The sequence below is a fragment of the Zootoca vivipara genome, chromosome 5 (assembly GCF_963506605.1).
Source record: "Zootoca vivipara chromosome 5, rZooViv1.1, whole genome shotgun sequence".
NCBI lineage: Eukaryota > Metazoa > Chordata > Lepidosauria > Squamata > Lacertidae > Zootoca > Zootoca vivipara.
In genome coordinates this window covers 19,853,541-19,880,566 of record NC_083280.1, presented here as the reverse complement: position 1 = coordinate 19,880,566, position 27,026 = coordinate 19,853,541, and the positions used below count along the sequence as shown (strand labels likewise).

At 39.6% G+C, this 27,026-nt stretch overlaps 1 protein-coding gene across 7 annotated transcripts in view; it reads right to left on the bottom strand.

The window, feature by feature from the left end:
- Positions 1 to 6,412: 6,412 nt before the first annotated feature.
- IFT80 (intraflagellar transport 80) overlaps positions 6,413 to 27,026 on the bottom strand; it is a 68,926-nt gene continuing 48,312 nt past the window's right edge. For all 7 annotated transcript variants that reach the window (XM_060274432.1, XM_060274427.1, XM_060274429.1 and 4 more), the window contains 11 exons: positions 26,720 to 26,838; positions 25,760 to 25,834; positions 24,925 to 25,088; positions 20,743 to 20,807; positions 18,327 to 18,462; positions 17,288 to 17,435; positions 15,941 to 16,112; positions 14,133 to 14,222; positions 13,855 to 14,027; positions 12,530 to 12,653; positions 6,413 to 10,248 (listed from right to left, as the gene is read on the bottom strand). In XM_060274432.1, coding sequence (XP_060130415.1) covers positions 10,135 to 10,248; positions 12,530 to 12,653; positions 13,855 to 14,027; positions 14,133 to 14,222; positions 15,941 to 16,112; positions 17,288 to 17,435; positions 18,327 to 18,462; positions 20,743 to 20,807; positions 24,925 to 25,088; positions 25,760 to 25,834; positions 26,720 to 26,838 — 1,380 coding nt within the window. In that variant the 3' untranslated portion in view covers positions 6,413 to 10,134. The remainder of the gene's footprint in view (positions 10,249 to 12,529; positions 12,654 to 13,854; positions 14,028 to 14,132; positions 14,223 to 15,940; positions 16,113 to 17,287; positions 17,436 to 18,326; positions 18,463 to 20,742; positions 20,808 to 24,924; positions 25,089 to 25,759; positions 25,835 to 26,719; positions 26,839 to 27,026) is intronic.

The window sequence follows — 27,026 nt, the reverse complement described above, 5'->3', positions numbered from 1 at the left end:
TCATCTTCCAGCGTCATAACTTTTATATGCCTGTTGTCTTTGTCCATGGAGTTTTCTTGGCAGGGATACTGGAGTGGCTTGCCAGTTCCTTCTCCAGGTGGATCACGTTTAGTCAAAACTCTCCACTATGACCTGTCCATCTTGGGTGGCCCTGCATGGCATAGCTCATAGCTTCTCTGAGTTATTCAAGCCCCTTCGCCACGACAAGGCATTGATCCATGAAGGGGAGGCAATGGTACATTTGGTGCTAATTGTTGTGTTTATTGGATGGAAGTGTTTTAGGAGAGCTATGTACTTTGAGAATGGAAATCTATGGCACCCGAAGCACAACAAAGAAAACTTAAATGGCCTCCATTATTAGTCACTTTCCTGCAATTGTAATGCACCAGAGGTGGAGCCAATGACTTGATCTTTGCAAAAGGAATGTTCTTCTGATGTCTATATCAGGCATCCCCAAACTTCGGCCCTCCAGATGTTTTGGACTACAATTCCCATCTTCCCCTGTTAGCTAGGGATCATGGGAGTTGTAGGCCAAAACATCTGGAGGGCCGAAGTTTGGGGATGTCTGGTCTATATGAAAATATGGGGATGAGAACCAGGAAAAAAAAACATTGCCACCCTGCCCCTTTTCATCCAGTTCTTCCCCAAGATGCAGATTAAGTAATACCTAACCAGTGAAACAATCAGCGGTACTGTTTCCCCAACTTAATTTTTGCCTCATAATGCTAATGTGAGATTTAAGGAAGCATTCACAGGAAAGCCAGCAGGCAGGAGGAAAGGTGTATGTCTACAGAGGACAGTCCTCTATTTGAAAGCATTCTCTGTTTGTTCAGTTGTCCAGTCCAAGCCCACTTTAAAGTAAAAGAACCATTTGAGTGGAACGCAGTGTCATGGAAGCTGCCCATCAAATGTTCACACCTGCACTGCAGGTATACAGGTTACCTGGTTGCAGACATCCGCTCTGGTGAGCTGCATTGCATTTCCGTTTAAAGTATAGCAATAATTTCCAAATTTGCACCAATCAGCATATGCAAATTGGTCCTCTTTTTTGGCAATGGGTAACTGGCCACCCTAGCAGAAGGCAGTGGTGGCTGGTACCTTTGGGATTGGTAGGGCAGAAGGGAAGGAGGACAACAGCTGGGGGGGGGGGGGTTCAGAGACAATGACAGGTAGAGCCAACCTCTTCTAGTTTTGTCCTCATCCTCCTTCCTGCAAGTTCTAAAACTAATTTAATCAAAGACTAAGCCTAGTGGGACTAAGGAGGAGGCAGCTGACAGCCAGTGACACCGAAAGAAGGCAAGCAATTGAGGGCTGGCTGAAGGCAGGTGTCTCTCCTGGTACTGTAGGAAGGGTTTCTTAACCATTAATGCAGCTGCCAATTCTCGACCAGGTAGTTCTCTTCCCCCCAGGAGGGTTTATAAACCTGAACGTGAGCTTGGATGGAGGGAAAGCAGTGTGGTGGTTGTGTTATGTGTGCATGAGATTATTGGGAGGTCATGGGGTCACGAAGAGTCGGACACGACTAAACGACAACAACAAGGAGCCCCTGCTAACTCAGTCTTCTGTCAAGCTCCCCCTCCCCATATTTCTCTTATTTCAGTTTTTAGAATTCCTCCTGAAAGTTAGTAATGATGGAGACAGATCCAGCTTACAAGAAAGGGCATTATTTGAGTGGGGAACCACTACTGGAAACATCCTTGGATGGATGCAACGCCAGCTGGGTAGCCCCTTTTGGTAGCACCATCAACAATGCATCACACCTGCAGATTGTAGGGTCCAAGATGGTTAATACTAGGGAAGACTCCCCCCCTTTTTTTAGCTACTTGGGTCGCAAGCCATTTAGGGCTTTATATTATGGTGTATATAGGGCCTAGCAGCTCACTGGCAGCTAGTGCAGTGGAAGGACCGGTTCCAACAGGCTATCCTACTTACCCATCTAGCAGCTGTATTCTGCAGCCTCCAGACCATCTTCAAGGGCAGATCCACATAAAGTGCATTATAGTAGTCCAAGTGGGAGGTCACTGAAGCATGGTCAACTGAGGTCATGCTAACCCTGATCAAGGGATGGCTGCAGCTGGTGGAGCAGCCCAAGCTGGGCATAAGCGCTCTTAACCACAGAAGCAACTTGAGACTTCATTGACAGGTTGAAATCCAGGAGCATGAACCTGTTCCTTCAGGGGGATATATGACCCCTCCCAGAATAGGTCATCTATCTAATTCCCGCACACAGGAACTAGCCACTTACAGCTTCAGTTTATTGGTCCCCATCAAATCCATCACTGCCTGCAGTCCAAGACCTTCACAGCATCCCGATTCTAATGGAATGGAGAGATAGCACTGTGCACAAACTGATGACACCATGCTCCAAATCCCCAGATGATCACTTGTAACAGGTTTCAAAAAGCATATAGGTGAAAGGACAGATGCTTGTGGAATCCCACACAGCCCCAAAGCCATGAAGCTGAGCAACGGTCTCCTAGTTCTACTTTTTGGCAGCAACCCTGCAAGTCAGGAGCAGACCCACTGCAATAACATAAGAGGCCTGCTGGATCAGGCCAATGGTTCATCTAGTAGTCTAGCATCCTGTTTGCACAGCTTCCAACCAGATGCCTATGGAAAGCAAAAAAAAGGACGACCTGAGTGCAACAGCAGTCTCCCTGCACTTTTGCTGTTGCAGTCAGGTCCATTCAGCTACTGTATTCTGTAATCACCTTTTCCTCCTTTAGCACACCTTTGACATCCTTGTCATCCAAAGGCTGAACACTCTCCCTAGCTAGTTTCCTGCTTCTAATTATTTCTTTGGTGATTGTAGTCCTTGCTTTTAGCAATGTGCTACTTTAGTTCTTTTTCTGCATTCCTTGCATTTCTTTCCCCCAAAGTTTGTGTTCCTTTATGTTCTCATTTAGACAAGACTTTCGTTTTCCGAAAGAAGGCTCCTTGTCTTGAATAGCTTCCTTCACTCTGTTTGTTAAGCATGCTGGTATTGCCTGTTGGTACCTTTTGTGATTGATAGTATACATTGCAGATGAGCTTCTATTATAGCAGTTTTGCACAACCTCCAAGCGTTCTTGGAGTTTTATGTCTCTGTGTCTGCAGTATGCCCTCTCCAACATCAGCTGAGCTTCCCCCACCCCTCAAAAAGAAAGTTGAAAGGTGCACTTTACCTTCCAACTTTTAATCATTCTCCTCCTTTTTGATAATTTTTTTTCTTTTGGAGCCATATGTGATCGTTGGACTTACTTGGCAATTCTCAACTTACATACACGTTCTATTTGATAGTACTATGGTCCCTGTTACTAGTTGGTTTAACAAAGTTAAAATCATGCTTTGTAGTTGGTTCTGTGGCCAACTTATTTAGATCACCATCATTGAGGGTATTTAGAGACTGTGTCGCTTTGTTTGACTGGAACACAAATGTATTCAAGTCTATGTGAGGCCACCTGAAGTCATGCATCAGTACAACAGTTCCTCCTGCGGATGCCTCCTTGATTTCATTCTGCATCTGCATCTTTGGCCTTTTCTCTTTGGTCTCCCTCCTTCCTTTCAGAGTGGTAGCATTGGCTGTAATGCTAAACACTGTTTGACAACCTAAAACGGAGCACATTGTGTAATTAACTTAAGTGCCTGCAGCACAATGACTCCATCTGAGTTTCTGCCAATATTTCAAAAGCTGTTTGGGGTTTGAGGCTTGAACTGATATTTATTTTGCCATTGGTATGCTGCATGCACATGAAATCTACATTAAGGCAGGGATGGGGGGCAAAACGTGGCCCTCCAGGCAGTGGCAGATTTATGGTCTGTGATGCCCTGTGTGCAGCCTTTTGGGGAAGCGGGGGGCAGCATTTGTTCACCTAGAGCAGGCATCCCCAAACTTGGCCCTCCAGCTGTTTTGGGACTACAACTCCCATCATCCCTAGCTAACAGAACCAGTGGTCAGGGGTGATGGGAATTGAAGTCCCCCTCCCCCCAAACAAATTGGGAACAATCTGGGGGAAGTTTCTGATCATAAATTCCTAGTCCCTTAAGATGAAAATATGGCCGAATCAAGTTGTGGCTGAGATCATTTTACAAATGATGGGATTTTGCTTTTAGTAGGGAATTTGATTGTTTCTACAGAAGCTCAATTTTGATGTCTTTAGCTTATGAGGGCAGGGGGAACTGAATATGGACTAAAAAGAAGCTGGGGAGTGGGTGGATTGCAGGTCTCATCGAGAAGCAAATCAGGCTTTGTGAGGGATGGGTAAAATTCATGTGGCACAGTATGAAAGCTTCCTTTCCCACTATATTCAGAATTAAACTGCAAAAATAAAAAATCTTCATACATGGTTCAAAATACAAACATGGGTGAAGGCTGCGGGTACCAGCAAGGTTTTAAGGGGCCCAGTATACTGAATGTAGATTGAGCCTCTGCTGCATTTTCCAAAGATGAGAAATTTGCATCAAATTTGCATATACCTTAAGTCACAAGCACATTTTAGCTTCTTTTGCAGATGGAGGTGGGGCTTAAAAATGAACCGCAAGTCCTGGGAAAACTGCAGTCCTTTCCAAATCAACCTGTCTTCTGCTTCATCTTGTGGCACACCACACACTCTTAAGAAAAACCCACCATCCTTATCACTTCTCTCTGATTTGTAAAGAGATCTTACATTTAATGGTAGGAACTGAATGTGTTGGACTTCCAACCCTTTTCCAGTTTCTATGGTCCTCCAGATGTTGTTAGGCTTCAACTTCCAATAGTCCAGCCAGAGGTTCTCCACCTCTGCCATGCACTATGTTAGCCATTCAGAGCTACAAATGCACATTAATAGGTTTTCAGCTTCTCAATTTTTCAGTTATGCAGGGGAAATAGGACCACCAAACCATCATGTTGTTGTTGTCTAACCAGTTAAATGGAGTTTGGGCAAATCACAATACAGATGTTACTATGTTTTTAATTAAACATCTGGATAGAGCCACTGTGCCAACAGGATAAGATCCAACTAAGTCATACTCAGGGCATATGCTCTGAAATTCATGGAGATGACTAACTTTCCTATCCATGCAGAACTTTAATCACAGGCAAGTGTATGTCAGGCTGAGAGATGCTCCTTGCCTGAAACCATGGAGAGCTTCTGCCAGTCATTGTAGACCAGTGATCTGATTCAATACATGGCAGCTTGCTACATTCATATGCTATGCTCATTGGGTCTACTCTTAGCCTAGCTGGATCTTACCCTGTGGTGTTCTCACACAGCACAGAATAATTACAGCCCAATCCTATGCATGTTTACTCAGAAGTTTAAATACTTCGTGTACATAGGACTACTGCCCTAACCACTGATACCACATGGGGTGATGCCCACTACCATGGGAGGGGGGCTTTAAATGTATCAGACAAATTTATCCATCTATCCACCAGTGGCTTGAGCCATGGTAGCTAAAAGGGGAGCCTGTATATCCAGAAGCATTATATTTGGCTACCAGATGCAGTGAATGAACAACAGGGAATGATTTTCAGCTTCATGCCCTACTTAGGAGCTTCTTGGGAGCATGTGGCTGGTTACTCTCAGAGTGCAGGACTGGATGTGCCTTTGGTGTGACCTAGCAGGGCACTCCTTGTGTTCTTCCCCTTGGAGCATTTGAAGATGAAGATCCAAGTGCTTTTTATTTGCCCACAAAATCCTCACAGGAGAGAAAGGGAGGCGCATTGTTCCAGCTTATCTCAAATTTTGATAAAAATGGTACATTTCTCATTTATATTTAATACAAGCCCAAATTACTTCAGTACTGCAAATTATATTATGGGAATCATTTAACATTTCTGTGAGGGAAGCCAAAGCAAATATGCCAGGATCCTATTACTTTTCATATTTGTCTTATGCTTTGAAAAAAGCATTTTAACTTGGCATGAGTCCCATTTGAAATTGGGCCTGGAGTGTTTTAGTACTTTAAAAACCTTACTGGGGTGTGTAATAGCTTGGCATATCCTTGAGGCTCTTGTCAGTGGGACGTACATTTTTGGTTCAGATTTTGCTTCTTCTGGTTTTATAAAAAATGCAAGCAGTGCAATTTTTATTGCTTATCTTTAATCACAGTATTGCTTCTCCCTATCAGTTACGAACATGCTACATTTACTTTTTTTCCCAGGAGTATCACAGAATAAAAATATCAGAAGAAATTAAAGAAAAGTTGTATTGCAAAGTTATGCATTTCCGCTGTGGCTAAAAAGTATGTCATAGCAGCAACTACGAGCTAGTGCAACCAAAACATTTCTAAATTTATTACCGGTAAGTGCACAAGTACAAGCCCTGCGTGTCCAAAACCTGGGGACATGTGTCCATTGGGAGACATTCATTCCCTTGTGGAATGTTTCTTAAATGTGTTGGAGTGTTAACTAGGGGTTCTGTCATCAACCCAACATACCAAACCTGAGCTCTATAATAACTAATTGGATGAAATAAAGTATGAAGTTAAAACAGGATTGAAATACACTCTAACTCACATCATTTGCTAGCACAGCTACAAATGCCAGTGCAGATACAACACTACTGAATGATAAGACATGGCCATCAACTGGTTTACTCATCGTGCCACCTCTTTTTTGGAGTGCAGATGTCCCTTGCTGAGATTAACCACAGACAATTTTTATATTGACATTTATGTTAACCATAGCTTGAGGTTGTCAGGGTTCCTGTTTGAGTCAGTATCTGAAACAACGGTTTAAAGCTGGCTGTTGATGCTGGAAGCAGGAACCCTTAATACCCCTTGTTGTTGTTTAGTCGTTTAGTCATGTCCGACTCTTCGTGACCCCAGGGACCAGAGCACGCCAGGCTCTGTTAATACCCCTAACTGTAGTTAACATCAGTGCTGACATGGTTAGGGCCTGCTCAATGAATTTGCACTCCAAAACAGGGGTGCTGTCTTGCCCTCAAGATTGTGAGAGACCGCCACTGCAATGCGGATGCGTGACATCACACACACACAAGCCTGTTGTGGTGGTGGCTCCTATTCCTTCTTTCTGCAGCCAGTGAGACACCCTTTTCCGCAGGGAGTGGCTCGGACATGAAACTGGAACTCAGGCCACAGTGCAAAGAAAAAAATGGGTCACCTGAAATCATACCTACTAGGTGGGCCTAGCCATCTGGTAAAATGGCCCACTGGGGGTGGGGGACCTCAGGATCTGGCTGAAAATGTTCCCCACCTATTTTCAAACCTGCAGTTTCCAATCTAAATGATCCTGTATTTCAATTACTAACTTATTAAGTGGACAGAAATCAGGCTTCTGTGAATTTTAAGTAAAGATATAGGTAAAGGGACCCCTGACTATTAGGTCCAGTCGTGACTGACTCTGTCTGGGATTGCGGCGCTCATCTCGCGTTATTGGCTGAGGGAGCCGGCATACAGCTTCCAGGTCATGTGGCCAGCATGACAAAGCCGCTTCTGGCGAACCAGAGCAGCACACGGAAACACCGTTTACCTTCCCGCTGTTGCAGTACCTATTTATCTACTTGCACTCTGAGGTGCTTTCGAACTGCTAGGTTGGCAGGAGCTGGGACCGAGCAACGGGAGCTCACCCCACCACGGGGATTCGAACCGCCAGCGCCATTTTATTAGATATACAAATGTCTAATAAAATGCTAGGGATGAATTTTGCCCCCCCCCCAATTTACTGTATATTAAAGTCTACTCAGCTTAGAAAATGATGGACCCTAATAAATTGTAAGTCTAATAAACCATTATAACTGCCTGATCCATAATAAATCAATATTTTCAGTAACCTCTTTCACTATAGGTTGCTCTTTCATCATTGACAAAGACAGATTTTCCTGAAAATCATTGGGAAGATAAACCAGTTAAGCTAAGGTTGCCAGGAATGCAAATAATAATAATAATAATAATAATAATAATAATAATAATAATAATACCGGTAATAATAAATGCATCTTAGTAATTTCTTTTCACATTGCTAGAAATCTCTGTTTCAAAGAAACCTATAAAACATTTTCAATAGATGACGCAAATGACATCATTTCTGATTATTGCCATCTATCCTGGCAAAAACATTAGATTTATTTTCATTGTTTCATTGACCTGACCACGTAAAGGGGACTTCTCTGCAGTTAAGAGGGGTAGATATTGTTGTTTGGTGAATAAATACAGCAGCTTCCTTGATCAATTTGGAATAATATTCAGAAATGACACATGTTCCAGACCAAAAGGCATTTTATTGCACACCCTTAGTTCTGACAATGCTTCAAGATTAGGGTTCATTTGTCTGAACAGTCACCTTGAAACCCCATAGCCCTCTGGGAATCATGTGTGTATAGCTCCCTCCTCGGCAACAGAAACCCTGGCCTGAAGAGGGCTTTCTTGTTAATATGTTTTAAATTGAATTTTAAAGTTTTAAAAATGAATGTGAAATCTACATTTTTTTTCTCTTCAGCTTCATATTCGTATTATGTTTATATAGTTGTTATGGATAATATTGTTTACAATGGATGATAATGGCTTCTACGTAATATAATTTATTAGAGCTCAATTGAGTCCAATCAGGCCATAATGACAAACAAGACGACAAGACAGATCTATGAACCCAAAGACTTGTGCTTCAAAAATCCTCACTTCTGCTCTGAGATTCAAGGTAAAACTCTCATATTTCATTGATGGGCTCCATGATCCCACTTTCGACATTATGGTAAAAATGTGAGTCCCTTGCCATTTGGCTGTCCATGCTTCTTATGGACACTTGGCACTAAGTGAAATGTAAGGCTGCTTTCCCGGCTAATAGGAACAAAGCCTGTGGTGGATTTGTAATATTTCAAAGTATTGCAAAAGCTTAAGGAGAGAATGGTTTCATTTAGCAAGTTCATTAACAAACTGAAACACGTAATAATTTATGCATTTATTATGAAAGGCACAGCATTTCCATTAACACCATTACAAAACGATTTATGATTCCAAGTAATGATTTATTGTACAAAAATATTTTACTACTGATATCACCATAAAATATTGTGTTTTGCCTATTGAACAATCAGGACATTAGTCCTGTATACTTGAAATCATTGGCAATGGGGATAATTTGGACAAGTAATGAGGCTACACCAATAAAGTGGCTTGAGGTTTTTCTAAATCCCCAGTGCACTGGTGAAATACCATAAATAAATAAGGGAAACAGGACAGCTTACCATCACAAAATGCTTTTAAAGGACCGGGATATCTGAACCTTTTCAAAAATAGAAAGGCCTTATCACCTAGCATTAACTATTTCTAGAAAAATTAAGTGTCATTTTAAACAAGTAAGTTTTACAACATATGCATAGTGTTAGGTGGATTACTTGCTATGTTGAACTTGGGAGAAAAAAAGTTTTTTAAAAGTATCTCCAGTTCGGTGTTTGCATATGCTGGTATTCATTGTACAGAGTTTATGTTTTGTATACTTCAGTGTCAACAGAAGTTAGTTCAATTAAGGACTACCCATTACATCAACCATCTTGTATGCCACTGTCTATATCAACAATATTTGTTTCATTCCAGCAGGGTTCATTATGCTGCTTCTGCTAAAGTTAACCCTGCAATCTCAAAATCATTTACAAAAGAAAAACAAATCAGAAACTTTATTAAATTCCTTGGAAATATTCATTATCCAGCAGTTTCAGGACTGCAGTCTGTGCTCATGGTATAATGCTTCCTCAGTTTTCAGGCAGATTATACTCCAGACCCATAAACTTGTATACAAAAAGAGCTTCCTTAGGCATAAATATGTTTAGGTAAGCGGTCTGCTTTGAAAATAAATTCCATGCTTGTCTATTGGTAATCTTAATAGTTGACCATTTATTTATTTCCACTGCCTCATCTCTGCTACCAAGACCAACAATTTTCTTTTGAGAAACCAAAAGTCAGGGAACCTGATTCTGGTAACATATGCCATGCTCACTCCAAACTGTTCATATTACCATAACCAGAATAGGGTTGTCGTTCGTAGCATAGGATGACATACATACAAATTCATTTGCATTAACAATAAAGCAATAGCTATAGAAAGTTCAGGATTTGGGAGTCAGGCACTACTGTCCATCCCAAAATACCAAGGCTTACCAGTATGCTGAAGTAGCAGAGTGATAAAACCACTACTTAATATAATCAGCATGCCACTTAGCGCTGTATGGTTACGCTTGCTCTGACTGCTGGTGTAGCTGCAGCTCGTTCTCTCTCTTTAGCAATTTCCAATTCTATTTTGGCTTTGATTTTATCCCAGTTGACTTCAAGCTGCAGAAGCCAGGGGGCGAGGGGGAGAGAAAGTATCCATTAATCATAATTATAGTAGATGCATATAAATTAACCTGACAAGTCTTTACTTTATATGTTACATCTGCTACAGATTTCTTCATAACTTTCTGCTTGTTGGCCTTTTGTGGCTGGGCAGCTTTCTGCAATGTGTTAGCAAGATTAAGAAACTAAATCTTGGTACTATGGCAGCGATCCAGACAAGCCCATGTGGCTGCAGCAAATGCTTCTGCATGCAAATGGGTTGCCAATTTTTCCTTCTGTTGGCAGCCCCTTGCAACTCATGGGTTGTCACTCTGGAAAGTCCTCTGACTTTAGAGGCAAACTTGATTGTAGGGTGGGGTTTGCTGCTGCTGCAGGGCAACTGAAAAGGCCCTTGTATGTGCAAAAGTTGTACTTCAGATCCTCACCCAAAATATTAAAATACATCATCCAAACATCTAGAGGCATTGTGCATCTCAGTTATGACTTTAACCTTTTCATGATTTTGATATCTCTTTTATTGGCACTAGGATAGGCATAAAGTGGGCTCTGATGGATCTGGCATTGCTTGTTTTCTCTAAACCTGTTGACTGGCTGCTGAATGTGTAACCTGACCAGTTAAAGTACTGTTTGAGGTGATGTGGGTATATATAAAAGCTCTAGCTAAGGTTTCATATCTCTAATGGTACATTCATAGAGGCAAATCAACACTTAATGTTGCAGCTGTGAAACAAACATGTATGTGTACCATAACCCTCCATTATAAGAATTGGAATTTGTGCCTTTTTCAGAACCTTTAGAAAACAATGACTCCTAAATATTTTCAAGGAAAATATACTCTTTCTCTTTCTCTCTCTCTCTCCGTGTGTGTGTGTGTGTGTGTGTGTGTGTGTGTAAGAGGCTGATATCCATCTTTTGCCATATTCACTGCAGTTTGTACCACAGCTTCACAGCAAATACAAAAAACAAAAAACCCTGTTAATTTTATTAGAATTCATAAATGTCTAGGATCTAAAGAAGTATGAAATATGTTCTCTAGACCCAAAGAGTTATGCTTCTTTTTATCAAATATGACCCCATGTCACATAGAGACAGATTTTGAAATTGATGGGAGTTTCAAAATCAGCTTGTGATCTGTTAAAGAACTCTGCTGTTAAAATTAAAAAGGCAACTGGCCCCTTGCAGAAGCCCCTTGCATTAGCTGTTTGGATTTCAGCCTGTGTTCCCCCTTATTGTATATTATGTCTCCACTTCCATCAAAGATGGCACAAATAACAGTGGTGACTTTAGAGCCAAATGAGGCCTCCCTTTACCACAACTATTTTATGTTGTTTCAGAAGGCTGCTACTGAGATCTGTTATAGTACAATCAAAACTTGCCAAATATTGCTGGCCAAGTTAAGTCCCCCATGCTGCTTTGCTAAATCTCTAACCCTCTCTTACACAGGAGGAGTGTGAAGGCTATGATGCAGATTGCCAAAAGCTGCATATGATTTTCAGATAATATTTATTATACCTTACTAAAAGCTATGCTAAGCAAAACAGCACTGGGACTTTTGCTGTAGCGGCCCCACAGGATGTCAACCCAAGAATAGGTTATGACCGCATCTGTCACTGAACCAGCTTGCACTGGTGAAACCTCAAAATTGAAAGTTTCAGAAACAGAAAAAACACACCCAACCTTAATGTTTCTATTTCCCACTAAATAACAATGTTCCACCTATATTACTCAGCTGTGTAATATTAACACAGCGTGATTGTCAAAATTGTCATGGGACATCCTCTGACATACTTTGGGCCCAGTGGCGCCGTAATGGGGGTGGGGGGGTTGCGCTTCTGGTGCCACGTCTCCGGGGGTGACAAGGCGGCGCCCCACCAAGGCAACACAAGCAGAGCATCCCGGCACCGCACTGCCGGCAAACCGCTACGTAGCGCGCTTGTGCGGCGTCGCTACGTACGGTGCATGCGTTGTACATAGCGACACCGCACATGTGCGCTACGTAGCGACGCCTGGTCCCCGGGTGCACGTCATGTTTGCTGCTCCGAGTGCCTGAGCGGCTTCCTCCGCCACTGTTTGGGCCCAGCTCTGTAGACATTAAAAATTAAGCCACAAAATGCAGACCCTGAAAACTAAAGATAATAAACAGTTAGGACTATCTGCTACTGTAAAAGCACAAACACAAAGTACTACTAATCTCATATTAGACTATAGTTTCAAGTTGTTGCACAGCTATAATGCTGACTTTCTGACAATGTATAGCACAGTTTCCACAAATACTTGCCCCTTCTGCATACTGCAAAAATCTCTGATTTGTTTCTTTTTTACCAAAGTCATCCAAGAACTTTTGTCGGTAAGCCAGAACCGTGTCAACGTGTGTCTTGTGTTTCACTGCAAGTTCTAGTGCCCTAGAAGAAAACAATAATGAGCTCATCAGGCTGAACTCAGAAACTGGCCTAATTACAAATGCTTTGGTTTTTATAAAAAAATACATGCTGTACAGTGACTACACTGGTGGAAAGTTTTCTTGACATAAAGCAAGAAGAAACCTAGCATTAGTGCTGGCAATGATGTCTAGGCACTAGATGAATTTTATGAAGTATGTTATGAGAAGCAGTCATATTTCTATTGTCCTTACAGTGCTATTAAGAAATTGAAATGTATCTTCCCCATATAATATACTTTGCTCAAAAAGTGTATAATGTTTTTAAAGCAACATTGCTGCTTTCAAGCGTAAACAATGATTCATATAACTATTGGAGAGACACTAAACACAAATAATGCCACTCTGTGGTCCCTGTATTGCTGGAGTTTAAAATCTGTGACTCCAGGGATTTCCACAAGAGACTTTGGGGGTTTATCAACAGGAGAAGCCCCCGGCTCACCTAAAATAGGCTTGAGGGATCCCAGCTATTATACTTAAAATAATAAATATTATACATAAGGAACAAAGATTCTCTTTCATAGAATCATAGATTTGGAAGGGATCCCGAGGGTCATCTAGTCCAACCCCCTGCAACACTGGAATTTCAGCGAAAGCATCCATGACTAGAAACATCTCAACTAAAGCATGTTAAAGTAGAATGGGAGAGCAAGCGCACAAGTTCTACACTGATAACTCAATTCTATAGTTAAAAGGAACTACCACCAACAAAAACAGGTTCTCTTAAATATTATGGGTTCTCTTAAATATTATGGGAGATTGCTCTGTCAGTGCTTGACTGATGGAACAATCTTCCCTCACATGCTGATTTTTTTTGGGGGGGGTCTCCTGCCCCCTCCCTCAAACCAATTTGTGGGCAAATAGGGTGAGGGGGGGAGAGAAAGCCCCATTGTGCTAGTACACATATTCATGCAGGCTTCAGCTAGTGGGACTTGTTAGCTGAATCCAGTCCTTATTTTACATTCATAAGAAAATAAAAAGCCTTCGGGGCAGAAGAATGGGATTAAATATTCTTTTTTTCTCCCAAATATTTAGTCTTCAAAACAAGTTTAGTTAAATGTCAGGGAACAATGACTAATAAAATAATGGAATTGACTTACAAGTATCTCACAACAGCATTAATTGAATCTGTAAGACACATGCTACATCCATAAGAAACATATTACCTTTCCCAGTTGTAAAGGTTAATGTTGACTTGAATAGCTTGATAAAAAAGGCCAGCTTGAAGAAGCAGTGTTTCAGCATCCTGTACATTTCCACTGAAAAGCAGGATATGAGCCAATCTTGATTCCTTTGATGGAAGATCTTTAATAGAACTGATATACTGAACTTTGTCGATCTGTTTTTTTTATTTAAAAAATGCAACAGTTATAATAAAATTAGCGCATTTAAAGTTACGTTGCAAGAAACTAAGAAGCCAAACCATTAAGGCGAATCTACTTACTTCACCTATTGATGCATAGGCTATTTCTGCTGTATTCATATCTTTACTGGCTACTGCCATAGCAGCTAAACATGCCCACAATGTTTGATCCTTAAAGTGAAAGAGAAGAAGCTTAAGACAATTATTTATTTTCAGCCAAAGAAAAATGAGCAGAAGTTAAAGTCTATATCAAGTTGTTAAAGTGTCACTGTTGTCCCCCATTACCCTACCCCACATTTATTCATTTCTACTATTAGATGTCAAGGAAATAAACAACTATCTAACTTTCAGAAGACATCTGAAGGCAGTCCTGTTTAGGGAAGTTTTTAATGTTTGAAGTTTTATTCTGTTTTTGGTGATCTGTTGGAAGCTGCCCAGAGTGGCTGGGGAAACCCAGCCAGATAGGCAGGGTACAAATAATAAATGTTGTTGTTGTTATAAAAATGGGCTGCGAACAGATTTGCCAGTAGATATCCTCTCTCCATGAAGAGGGGGTACTCCACAATTAAATTTTCTATTTGAAGAAGAAGCTTTGTTCACTAGTGACACTGAAATGTAAGCAGAGGGAACAGAAAAGAACCAAAATGACGGAAAATAAAAAAGTATGTCAGATTCTGATTTTCAGCCATGCTACAAGAGACAACTGATATATCAAATTCCATACATATTATAGCAAAATTATTTGATGAAAATTCATTGTTAATTATAGTAAATATATTCCAATCTAGGTAAAACTGTTTGTAACCATATTGTTAAAGCTACCAGATATAAATGATATTTCTATTTGCATGCTCTTAAAGAGAGGCAAATGCATTATATAAAAAATAGTGTAGAAACCAAAGCTAATCCTAACCAAGTCTACTCAGAAGTAACTACTACTGGATTCAGTGAGGCATTTCCCCAGGTAAATGGGGTTAGGGTTTTTGTAGACTGCATAACCCTGCCATGTAAACAAATAGAAGTGAGTTAGCAACTCATTTATCTGCTTGCCTTGCTGCCCTCTGCTCCCATTCCCACCTGCGGCAAGGGTATCTGTTGCCAGGAGAGACAGCCACCATAGCAGTGAACTAAACTAATGAGGCTGTTCTTGTTTCAGAAGACAGAAAAGCGTCAGAACACAGTGTTGCATGTTCCCTTTTCTCTTCTGCCCTTAAAAGGCTACTAGCCCTTATGCGTAGAAAACCCTTATGTGCAAAAAACATAGAATGTAAACACTGTAATGGTGGCTGCCAATGCCTACATTTAAACAGCCTGGAAAGGCACATATGACAGCAGTCTGGAAGCAGGTGTGAGCAGAAAGGCAGCCAGTAAGATGGAAGGATGAGCAGTTTGCTACTCAGCTCAGGCAAATGACCAGCTGCATCAATGAGAATCAATTGCATTTTTAAAAGCATTTTAAGAATGGGGGGGGGTGTTCCAATCCTACAAACCTACATGCTGTATTTCAACTTTTTTGGCAGATAAAATGCCAGTTATAATTTATGATAATTTGATTTAAAGAGAGAGAGAAAGATAAGAACATGTCTGCAACTTCATAATAAAGAAAAGAAACATGACTTTACCAGAATGTAAATAATTTTAGAATTCTCACTGGCTCTGAAGCTGAGCGGTGTGGAACTCTTTAGTGCATCATAAGCTAGTTTTTAAAAGCTAGGGGAGTTTCAAAAACACTTTATGATGGGACATGGAGAGAACTCTTTGCATGGCTGAGGGCAGACCCAAAAGCCTGACAAAGTTCATATTTAAAAGTCCATTTTTCAAAAGTTGAAGTAGTAATGGGTATATTAAAACTACAAAAAACTTACTCTGCTGCAGAATTTTATATTTACCTTAACAAAGCGACATAATCTGACAGCATCTTCCCATTTTGAATTGTTGACATATTCATGGAGTATGGCTGGATAAGGTGAAATACTGATGTGAATAAGTGAGCCATCGGCTCTCCTGACCGTTACTTGACTTCCAGCAAAACTCACAATCTGGGGATTTTTACTAAATTCGCTGTTGAGATAAAAAATATCATAAAATTATTTGAATGTTGAATAGTTTTGTCTAAAGCAGGGATTTCAAACTTTCTGGGCTGGTGGGCACATCTGAAATTTCGAGAAGTTGATGTGGGTGCCACTCACAAAATGGCTGCCATGAAGGTGTGGAATAACACAAAATGGCTGCCACATCAAAAACAAAACAAGAAAAGAGACAAGACTACAAAGCCTCCAGCATCAATTGCTCCCATCAATGGTGGAAAGGCACTTACACCAACCACTTAAGAGAGAAGCACTTTGCACCTCTCCATAATGAAAAGGACTATGGGTATGGAATCCTGCCACCCAATGAAATGTGGGCACGTTTAAGGGTCTGTGCTCAATGTAGGAGAGACTGAGGCAGCACTCAGAATAGCATTCTCTTAGTATTCATTGTCTATCAATGGAAATATGGCCATACTCTTCACGTCTATATACCCCAATTTCTCTTCTGGGCTTTTGTGACATCGCATTATTATTATTATTTCTATCAGTCACACCTCATAAAATAATTTATCTAGGCGATATACAGAAAACAGAGTATAAAACAAGTTTAAAGAATAACACATTAAAATGAAATAAACACTGAATTCAAACAGCATCAAAGCAAAATGTCAACTATAGAAAACAAGAGATTTAACTCAGCTGAAGAGGTAAACACACCTCATAGGAGCTAAAAATCAATCATCAAGTGGCAATAACGAAGGCTAAATAAATACAAAATGATGTTTAAAAAGCATGAGAGAATAAATAGTACATTAATGTCAGTGCCAGATGAGCCTCTCTAGGGAGAGTGTTCAATAGCTGGGGGCCCACAATCAATGGCAGTGTGCCACCATTAACTATACATGGGACATTATAGATTAGCACATAGCAGCTAGGTCTAATTACCGCCCTAAAAATGAAAGTAAATAACCAGAACAGATAGATGCTTCAGGTGGAGAGATGGAAACTGATAATTTGAAACTGCAAACTTAGTAGCTCAATTTTAGCCCGACCCAAAATAAACAATGGCAACTCACACTTGTTTTCTCCTGTAATTGCACCCATGTTTTTCACACTGTGGAATCTTACTCCCAATGGTTCTAATGGAAAGTATTTTATTGATGAGGGTACTATTGATTAAACACTAGATGTAAAAGTATATAATACCTTGCATCCCTTTCATAAAGGGTTTTTGGTAAGATATCTTTGTCTACATATATCACATTGGGATAGTACCAGACTGTGAAGCGTGTATCTTGAAGTCCACAGAGTATGTTGCATGTGTCATTCCACGCCAAAGTATGAACCATTGTTCCTTAACAGAAAGTAAGCAGAATCAAGTATCGGCTCAAGCACATGACACTACAATATAAACATCAGTATCTTCAACTCTTCTCTGCCAGTAAATATGACTCTTAAGTAACAGTTTTGTCTTCTGTGTAAAAAGATGTTTATGTTTTACTTCCCACAAATTAGAATTTGTACCCTGAGAGATTAAAGCAGAACAAACAAGCACAAGCCTGCGAGAATTCATAGGTAGTTTTTTAAACCCCTTTTCTTGGTGTTCCTTGTGTGTGCGCTGAAACTTCCTCTCACTGTAGAATACTGGGCATGGGGGGTCTTGTTTCCCCCACTTGCAGCACACAGGGTTATGGCTGAGTCGTCCTACTGGGGTTTTATGCCTCTGTGTCTGCAGTATACCCTCTCCAACATCAGCTGAGCTTCCCCCACCCCACAAAAAGAAAGTGAACAAGTGTTGGTCTACTTAGGTGCAGAACTTGTATGTATGGCTACACCAAGAACACCAAGAAGTACTGAGCATATAATTTTTAATATCACAAATTACTGTTGATTGCTTCATGTACAGTATTTTAGCTTACTTATTGGACACAGTAAAATTATGTGTAGATATTAGAAACTGAAAATACCATTGGCTTGACTTAATCCATGGTTCTAAGCCAATTATGGGAATTATCTCCTTGTATACTTGTCCACCCTCCCCTAAGGGATGCTTCTATTTAGAAATATAATTTCCAGAAATTTTGATTCCATGGGAAAGAACCATTTTGGGGTGGGTGGGATGGTGGGTGGAGGGCTTCAGGAAAATGGAGGGCTTTCAAGAAAAAGGATAATAATTTTTATTTTGTCAGTAGGGAGGGGCTAGAAAGAAGGGGATAAAGATCTGTTGCATAAAGTTAATTCTTACCTATTTTGATAACCTTCTGTTCTTTACCAAATCTCTTCACTGATGTTATATAAAGGTCTCTATTTTTGTCAATAAAAGCAATTTTCCTTTCATTTGTATGTCCTTTCTGGTCTAAGGCAATTTCCATGATTTCTGTCTATATTATAAATCAGTAATATTTCATGGAGTTAGGAACTAAATGCTTTATTTAAAAAACAAACATGAATGAATGAATCATTATAGGAATAAACGTTTTGCACATTGATTTTGTACATTGAAGGACAGTGAGTTGGTCCAAAAAGAAAACAGGAACCTGGATGTCCCAGTTCCAGATCCTGCTCTTTTATCTACTATACCACACAAGCTGGGACGTGGGTGGCGCTGTGGTCTAAACCAGAGAGCCTAGGGCTTGCTGATCGGAAGCTTGGCGGTTCGAATCCCTGCGATGGGTGAGCTCCCGTTGCTCAGTCCCAGCTCCTGCCCACCTAGCAGTTCAAAAACACGTCAAGTGCAAGTAGATAAATAGGTACCACTCTGGCAGGAAGGTAAACAGCGTTTTCATGCGCAGCTCTGGTTCACCAGAAGCGGCTTAGTCATGCTGGCTACATGACCCGGAAGCTGTCTGTGGACAAACGCCGGCTCTCTTGGTCTATAGAGCAAGATGAGCGCCACAACCCCAGAGTCATCCGCAACTGGACCTAACAGTCAGGGGTCCCTTTACCTTTACCACACAAGCTCACACTATGCAAAGTCAAAGGTATAACTGATACCAGGTCTTGAATCCTCTTGTAATAAATAGGTTGAATTATTTTTTAATCAGAATAGCGTGAAGTCTAAAAGTGGGCAATATTACATTACGGTACTTTCTTAAGTCACAGACCACTTTCCTTTAGAGCCATGTTTGGGCTGGAACACATCAGTAGGCCATGGGTCATTTTCAGGTGAGCCCCTTAAATTACCTGCTCCAGTCCCTAGCCATGCCAAAGCATTTTGGTTGGACCAATCCTAGCACTAACAACTGTGAGTAAAATTGGCCAGGAGACAAAGAATTTTTTGGGGGGGGGGGAGAGGTCTCCCTCATCTGAGGGGGAAGGGCCAAAGGAAGTGTTGAAGGAGACTGAGAGATAAAAAATTATTATTTTTTATTAGATTCAGGTAGGTAGCCATATTGGTCTGACGTAGTTGAATAAAAATTTTAAAAAATGCCCAGTAGCACCTTAGAGACCAACTAAGTTTGTTCTGGGTATAAGCTTTCGTGTGCATTTCATGGTATCTGAAGAAGTGTGTATGTACACAAAAAGCTTATACCCAGAACAAACTTACTTGGTCTCTAAGGTGCTACTGGACATTTATTTATTGTTATTGTTATCAACAACAACAAAGAAACAGGGAATACAAGAGGAAAGCTGTTCTAGGAGGAAGAAGTTAAGTGAATGTAAAAGAACTAGGAAGTAGGGATGAAAGAAATGAGCAGCTGGGGGTAGTGATAAGGTAGAGGTTGAATATGAAACGAGAATGAGACAAGAAATGAAATGAGACAGGTCAAGAAGCATGTGGGAATGTAAATAAGAAAAGGTAGGGAAAAAAATATTTGCTATTTAGAGCAGGGGTCATGAACCTAGTGCCCATGAAGACCTTCACTGGTATCCCTGAGGCCCAGACTTTGAACTTTCATTTATTTAAAAAAGTAAGTCTCTAGCTCTCCAATAAAGAAAGTTATGAACAAAATGTGTATGGCCTATTAAATATGGGGGTGTGGAGGGGAATGTTGTTATGATAATTTTATCATCGTGCTGTCTATTATTGTGTTCTGTATGATGTTTTGTTATTATGCTCTGTGAATTATGTTCTTTATGTTGTACACCAGCCTCAGATATTTGGATACAGGTTGGTATATAAACAACAAAAACAACAATAAATGTTCATTTCTACAAATGAATTGCAGTACCTTACTCTGACCTGTATCTTACTGTTTTAAAAAAATAAAGCCAAGCACAGTTATTTTAAAATACCCAAATATATCAAACATCTAGCCAAACTGGCAAAATATTTTTCCTGACTTTTAAAATTGAAACCTGTATTTCATTAATTAGATGTGCATAACTTCTAAACTCCCATTAGGTAACTGCTGAAACAGCTATATTAATCTCGATGATCACTGAATTAAGATTTCTCTCAGTTTCAATCAACACTGGCTGATTTCTAACTGATAACATGCTGGGATACTTGGAACTTGAAACTGGGAACATATCCAAGCTACAAAGTAGAAAGTTATTCATGCAACGTCTCTTTCAACAATCTGAGCTCACTGAGGTTTTCAGCAACATTACACCTGCCTCTCCAACCTAAATTACAGAGGATGATTTCCAGTGTTGGTCTGGTCTGATAATGACTATTGATATTACCCCCAAATATTAAATGATACTATGTACATTACCTTATGAGTAAGGGGCTTCCCATCTCCTAAGGGCTTTCCAGCTAAAGGTTCAAACAGGTAAATAACTTGAGAGAAAGAGAGAGAGAAAAGATTATCAATAAATAATTTGACTGTTATACTCTATTTTTAAGTGTTTTTGTAATGAGGGTAGGATGGCATGGGAATATTGGTATATTGGTGTATTTTATTATTCGTATTTTGTGCCATGCATCTATTAGCTGGTCCTTTGTTTTTCAGGGTACAGAGTAGTTTACAACCTTTACTTCATTTACCTTTTCCATAACCTTGATAAGAGAAGACTGAAAAAATTCATGGTAGAGCTGGGGTTTGAACCAGGGTTTCACATGTCTAGATGTAACACACTGCCAAGGCCACACTGAATCCCAGTTCTCGTGATTTCTGACCATTTTAACAATACAACCACAAAGCAAAGAATAGCTGCTTGATTACTGCAAATGGAAAAATCTATACTTTACAGTCACTCTTGTCATATGACTGTAAGGAGGAAAAAGCCCAGGAAATTTTCATCTGAGTGCTTTGAACTGTTATTATTGTTAGTAAATTTGCTTGAGAGCTTGATTTGTGCTAGAAACTTGAAAGACTTATAACTGAAATTTAACAACTGGACAAAGAGCCCCCCCCCACAAGTTGTGTCCTTTTGCAAGCTGCTTACTCCTTGGGCCAAAATAGTAAGTTTTGTAAACGAAAACCAATACATGACAAAAAAATTAAAATGTGGTTATTTTTATCCCTGCTCACTACATTTTGTCATAAAATGATTAAATCTTTCAATTAGACTTACAGGAATATAACATGAAATATTGAGAAATAAAGCATATTAACCATACAATGCAGGATCTACTTTGTTTTTTACTGTTGGTATGGTAAAGTGCTACTGTTAAAAAAAAGATGAAAAGGTTAAGTAGGTGGCACATCATAAAACAGTTTTATCCTATGTACACCAATACAGGGGAATAAAGCCCATTGAACTCAGTGGCACTTACTTCTGAGTAGACAAGCATGAGATTTGTGAGTTAATATATTAATCTACTTTATACAAAGTCACATTTTATACAAGGATTAACCCCATGTTTACTGTTCTCAAAACAGGAAGGTTAGAAAAACTAGCACATGTACAATCTGAAATAAATGTTGCATAATTCAGCAAATATATGGAAGGGAGTGATTAATTCCAAACAGATTTTAAGCACTGACATCACATGCCAAATCCATCTGATAATATGTCATCTATATTCCATGTGGCATGCACGTTTAACTTTAAAAGACTCTTCCATTTGCATTTTAGCATAGTGTCATGAGTTTCTTTTAGAAGGATACAGGATATTGGTTTGCGGTCACTGGTTATATTGGCAGGAAAAAACGATGTTATGAGAACAGGTGCTGTTCTGATGTTGTTGGTTGCATATGAAAAGGAAAAAGAAGGGTTACATCCAGTGCTAGTTTGAGCCAGCTGTGTAAACACAGGAAAATAACTTGTGACTTGAGACAGTGCTGTGCTCTTTTTGATGTAAGGTTTCCCTTGTCATAGACACTGTTTGTGTTTTTATCAAAACCAAAAGTTTTACTTACTATCATGATGTTCTTTTTTATATAAGAAGTGTATATATTACAAACCCCATAATTTCTCAAAAAGAGGAAGAAGATCAGAAAATAGGTGGAAAACAGAAAATATTGTCATCTTTTGGATTCAATAATTACTGAAGTGGATAAAGGTGGGAAAGGGATAGCTAAGAAAAGGCAAAGCACATGACCTATCAACTCCCATGTCACACAATAGCAGATTCCCAGCAGTGTATATAAATATTGTTTAGTGCTTTTTTTAAAAAGTGAAATTAAAACCCTCTGTTAGGCTTTAGAAATTGCCTATATCACCAGCAATTGGGAAACACTGGCCTGCAAGCACTCCAGTTGGAGAACACCTTTTACCAAAGATGTCATGGACTTTGTGGGACCAATTTGCAGTCGTAAACAGTCGTAAATTCTTCCTGCAAGATCAAATGTGGTCATAAACAGTCCGGTTTCCCGCCACCCTTTTGAGTGGTGCCCCCCCCCTCACTATATGTGGGGATCTGGTGACTTCTGTTTCAGTGTATCTGAAGTAGTGTGCATGCACACGAAAGCTCATACCAATGACAAACTTAGTTGGTCTCTAAGGTGCTACTGGAAGAAGAATTTTTTTTTTATTTTGTTTCGACTACACCAGACCAACAGGGCTACCTACCTGTAACATGGACTTTGAAGACACTCCAACTCAGGACGAAAGGGATAAACAAGCTAAGAGGAAGGCACATTTGGCAAACCCTCACCATGATCAACTACCGCCTAGAAACCTATGTCCCCACTGTGGAACAACGTATGGATCCAGAATTGGCCTCCAGAGTCACCTATGGACACACCACTAAGACCGTGTTCATGGAAGACAATCTTACTCGGCTATAAGTGATCACCAAAGAAGAATGTCAACTACAGGCTATTTTGTACAGAGGTTACAGATGGAAACAAGCCCTAAGACATCCAGTTTTCCTGGATAAACTTCTTTAGATGTAGCACAAGGAAATGCCTCTTGTTCAGAAAAAAAGTATTTCACCCTTCAACGTCAGTTTCTAAGAGGTCCTTAGAAAACAAAGAGCAATGAAATACACAACCTCTTGCAAGGGAAATTATGTATTCTGATTTCTTAGTTTTGGAAGGAAAGTGGAATACACCTCATATTTTACTGAAATGATTCAATAACTTCTGGGATTTTGATTAAATCTATGTGTGCTAACAAATAGCAAATTATTTCCCACCAATTCTGGGATTTTCTTGACTGTAGTTACTGAAACGTATTTCCCCTCTGGCGTCATTTAATGCTGCTATCTCTCCTGGAGAACTATTGACTGTTTACTTGACAAACCTCAACAAGCCAAAGACAAGCATAAACCCAGAACTATCAATAAACCTGCAAAAAAGAAATGCAACAAAAAAAACCAAACTATTGTTGCTGCACACATAACAGAAATACATCGGCTATAACCAAATTTATGTAAGTAAAAGTTTGCTTATACAATGGAGTTCTCCCCTCCCTTATCCCCTCTTTAGCCCTCAGAAACCTCTACTAAAAGTCAGGAGGAAAGGCCTTGGATATAGCACAGGAGGATAAGGAGGAAGATGAAACCTCCATGTGATTTTCAGTTATCCTTCCCTCAATGGAGGGCTGGCTAAAGACATTTTAGCACCTGAGGTGAACCCCCAAATAACACCCCCTCCCCACCCAGAAATAAGGGGTGAGGGAAGCAGTAACAAGACATGAAGAAAGATCAACAGTGGGATCCACTGCCCCTGTGGATCCTGCAGCCTGAGGCGGTCACCTCACCTTTCCTCATGGGTGGGTCAGCACTGCCTCATTAAGAATAAATGAGGAAAAATAAAAAAATTCCTTCAGTAGCACCTTAAAGACCAACTAAGTTTTTATTTTGCATGCACACGAAAGCTCATACCAAAATAAAAACTTAGTTGGTCTTTAAGGTGCTACTGAAGGAATTTTTTTATTTTACTTCGACCCAGACCAACACGGCTACCTACCTGTAAAATGAGGAAAAGTTACTCTAATTTCAAATACATGTTTTTCTGTTTGTTTATTTGTCTAAGAAAATTATATACCACTTTCCAAGAAGACCTCACTATTGTAACAATAAGCATCATTTTCAAAAAGGAGACATTGACATGGAGCAAGGACAATTTTGAACTGCAACCAAGGAAAGAAGGGTTAACCCTTCTTATCTGTGATATGCCCACAAAAAATGCCACTCCCTATTGAAATTTGGCTCGAAAAATGACTTATTTTGGCTGCAGCAGAATAATTATTTCAAATCTAATTGCCGGGGGGGGGGGGCATTTGTGGGGTGGAATAATCAGTCGGGGAGGGAAGAGTTAAGCTGTGGCCTGTTGAACCCTCACTCCATTTCACAATCAGGTTTGAAAGAAACCTCCTATATGCTGCAATAGATTCTTTGAAGCCTAACTTAAGTAGGAGAGAGAGGATGCTGAAGACATCAAGAAAAGGCTTGGTAGGTGCAAGTGCACCCATAAGTGATGCACTGACAACTCCATATTTACATCTATTTGCTCAGAACAAACATTTTATGCAAAAATAACAATTTTAATGTCTGTACAACATACCTTTTTCATCAGATTTATCTCTTATTGCTAGGGTATCATTACTCAAAGAAATGGTCTGAACATTTAGTATATCTGTTCTCATTCCTGGAACCTTCGGAGAGGAAATTAAACGTCCTTCATAAGAATATAAATATAGCCCTCCACCATCTACAAGAAGAAAATGCCTATATATAAGAAGCAGAGGAGAAAACACTGATTAACTATTTTCACACAATACTATTAATGTAATTGTCCATATACTGTATTATTATTATTTCTTGCATAGTTTAAAAATGCATTGATTCAAGTACATACTGGTATTTTCAAATAATATATCAATGCACTGGCATTTGTAATCGAATGTGTTTCCTTTAAAGTTCTCTAATTTCTCCCCTGCTTAGGACATCTAATATTACATCAATCTGATACCGAAATGACTCGGCACGGATACATGGTAATATTTGCATAATGATACATACACTTTATTTGGAAAATGAGGTTTTTTGGCTAACTGGTTTAAAAGGCAAGTGTTAATGATAGAAATTCAAAACCTACACACACTTACTTGGAGGGTAAATTATTATCAAGTCCAAAGCAAGTTTAACCACACATAGGTACTATACAGATTTACTCACAGAGTCAAGATTGCGGAGTGTCACATTCATCAGCCTATAACAAGGCAAGCAGAGCATATAGCTCTAGATTATTGTAACAAGGTGAAGAGTCAGATCTAGCTGGGAAACTGCTTCCCAAACAGTATCATCTAGGTCAACACATATATTTCTTCCAAATATGATCCCACTATCTCACCCTATTTAAGTAAATATTGTTTCAAGTCATGCAATCAGCAAGTTACCTTTCTGCCTGTAAAATTAAACTGACAGTTCCTTCTTTAAGGTCAAAGATTAATGGTGTATTCCAGTTTTTAGTCCTAAAACAAACAGCAAGACAATATAGATTAAGAAGAAGAAAAAGAAGAGATAGTGTACATACTTAGTTATATAGTGAGATTTTCACAGATATATTAGCTTGAAAACATTATGGTAAGATTTCAAAAGAATCAGGGGACAGATAAGTATTTATCATTCCGTTTATATAACAAGAACCTATTTCACATTTTTCCAAGATTAGTTTAAACTAGGGTCAGACTAAGACATTTTGGCAACCGAGGAGAACCACAAAATGGAGCCTCCCTCCCCACCAGGGAATAATAATAATAATAATAACTTTAATAATAACTTTTTTATTTATACCCTGCCCACCTGGCTGCGTTTCACAGGAGGGGTGAGTGAAGATCTACATCAGGAGCAAGGGAGATAAAACGATCTATATTGGGGTCTGCTGCCTCATGTGTGGGCCAGCCTTGTTTTAAACACTAGTTACAACTTTTATGCCCCAGTATAATGTACATGAACATCAGCTAAATGCCCACTAGAGCTTTGCCATATTCCCTTGAAACAGAACTTCCAACTGTAACCCTAAACTCTGTTAGAGGACTTCAAACTTTAAAAAGTAATTTAGAAAGTTGGCACGAGTAGTGATTAAAAGGTTACAGACCAAAATAGTGCACAGTTGCACTGGGAAACAGGATGCCAATAAGCAATAACATGTGGCTTCACTGGGAAGGTCTCACTCATGGGAAAATGAACATAGCTAATTCCATTCACAGTTATGATAAGTTTATGTCGTTTAGCATAGGTTTATGGGAGATCTCCATAAAACAATGGATGCTTCCCAAATCAAATCATGTAGCTGTGAAAAATTCAAGGTTTTTAATTGATCAGATGGCTGTGTCTCATTAATTCAAGCTGCTTACGAGAATATGTAACACTGAAGAGATGTTGAAACTACTAAATGCCCATAGTTCAAAGAGGCTTTAATGACTCTGTCTCGAAATTCCAGTAAATCCACTGCATCGTTAAGTACATTACGAACCTAGTGGGAACAGAAGCCAATGGTTAAATAAAATTTAAATAATTTTGAAAGCAAAAGCAAAGCAGTAGCCTTATTCTTAGCTCTAAGGACAGTACAGAATGTCAGGAAATGAAGATGAATAATGAATATTCAAGTATTTATATTCCTCAAATTCAAGCTTTAAAACTCCCATTTTTGTATTTATTTTA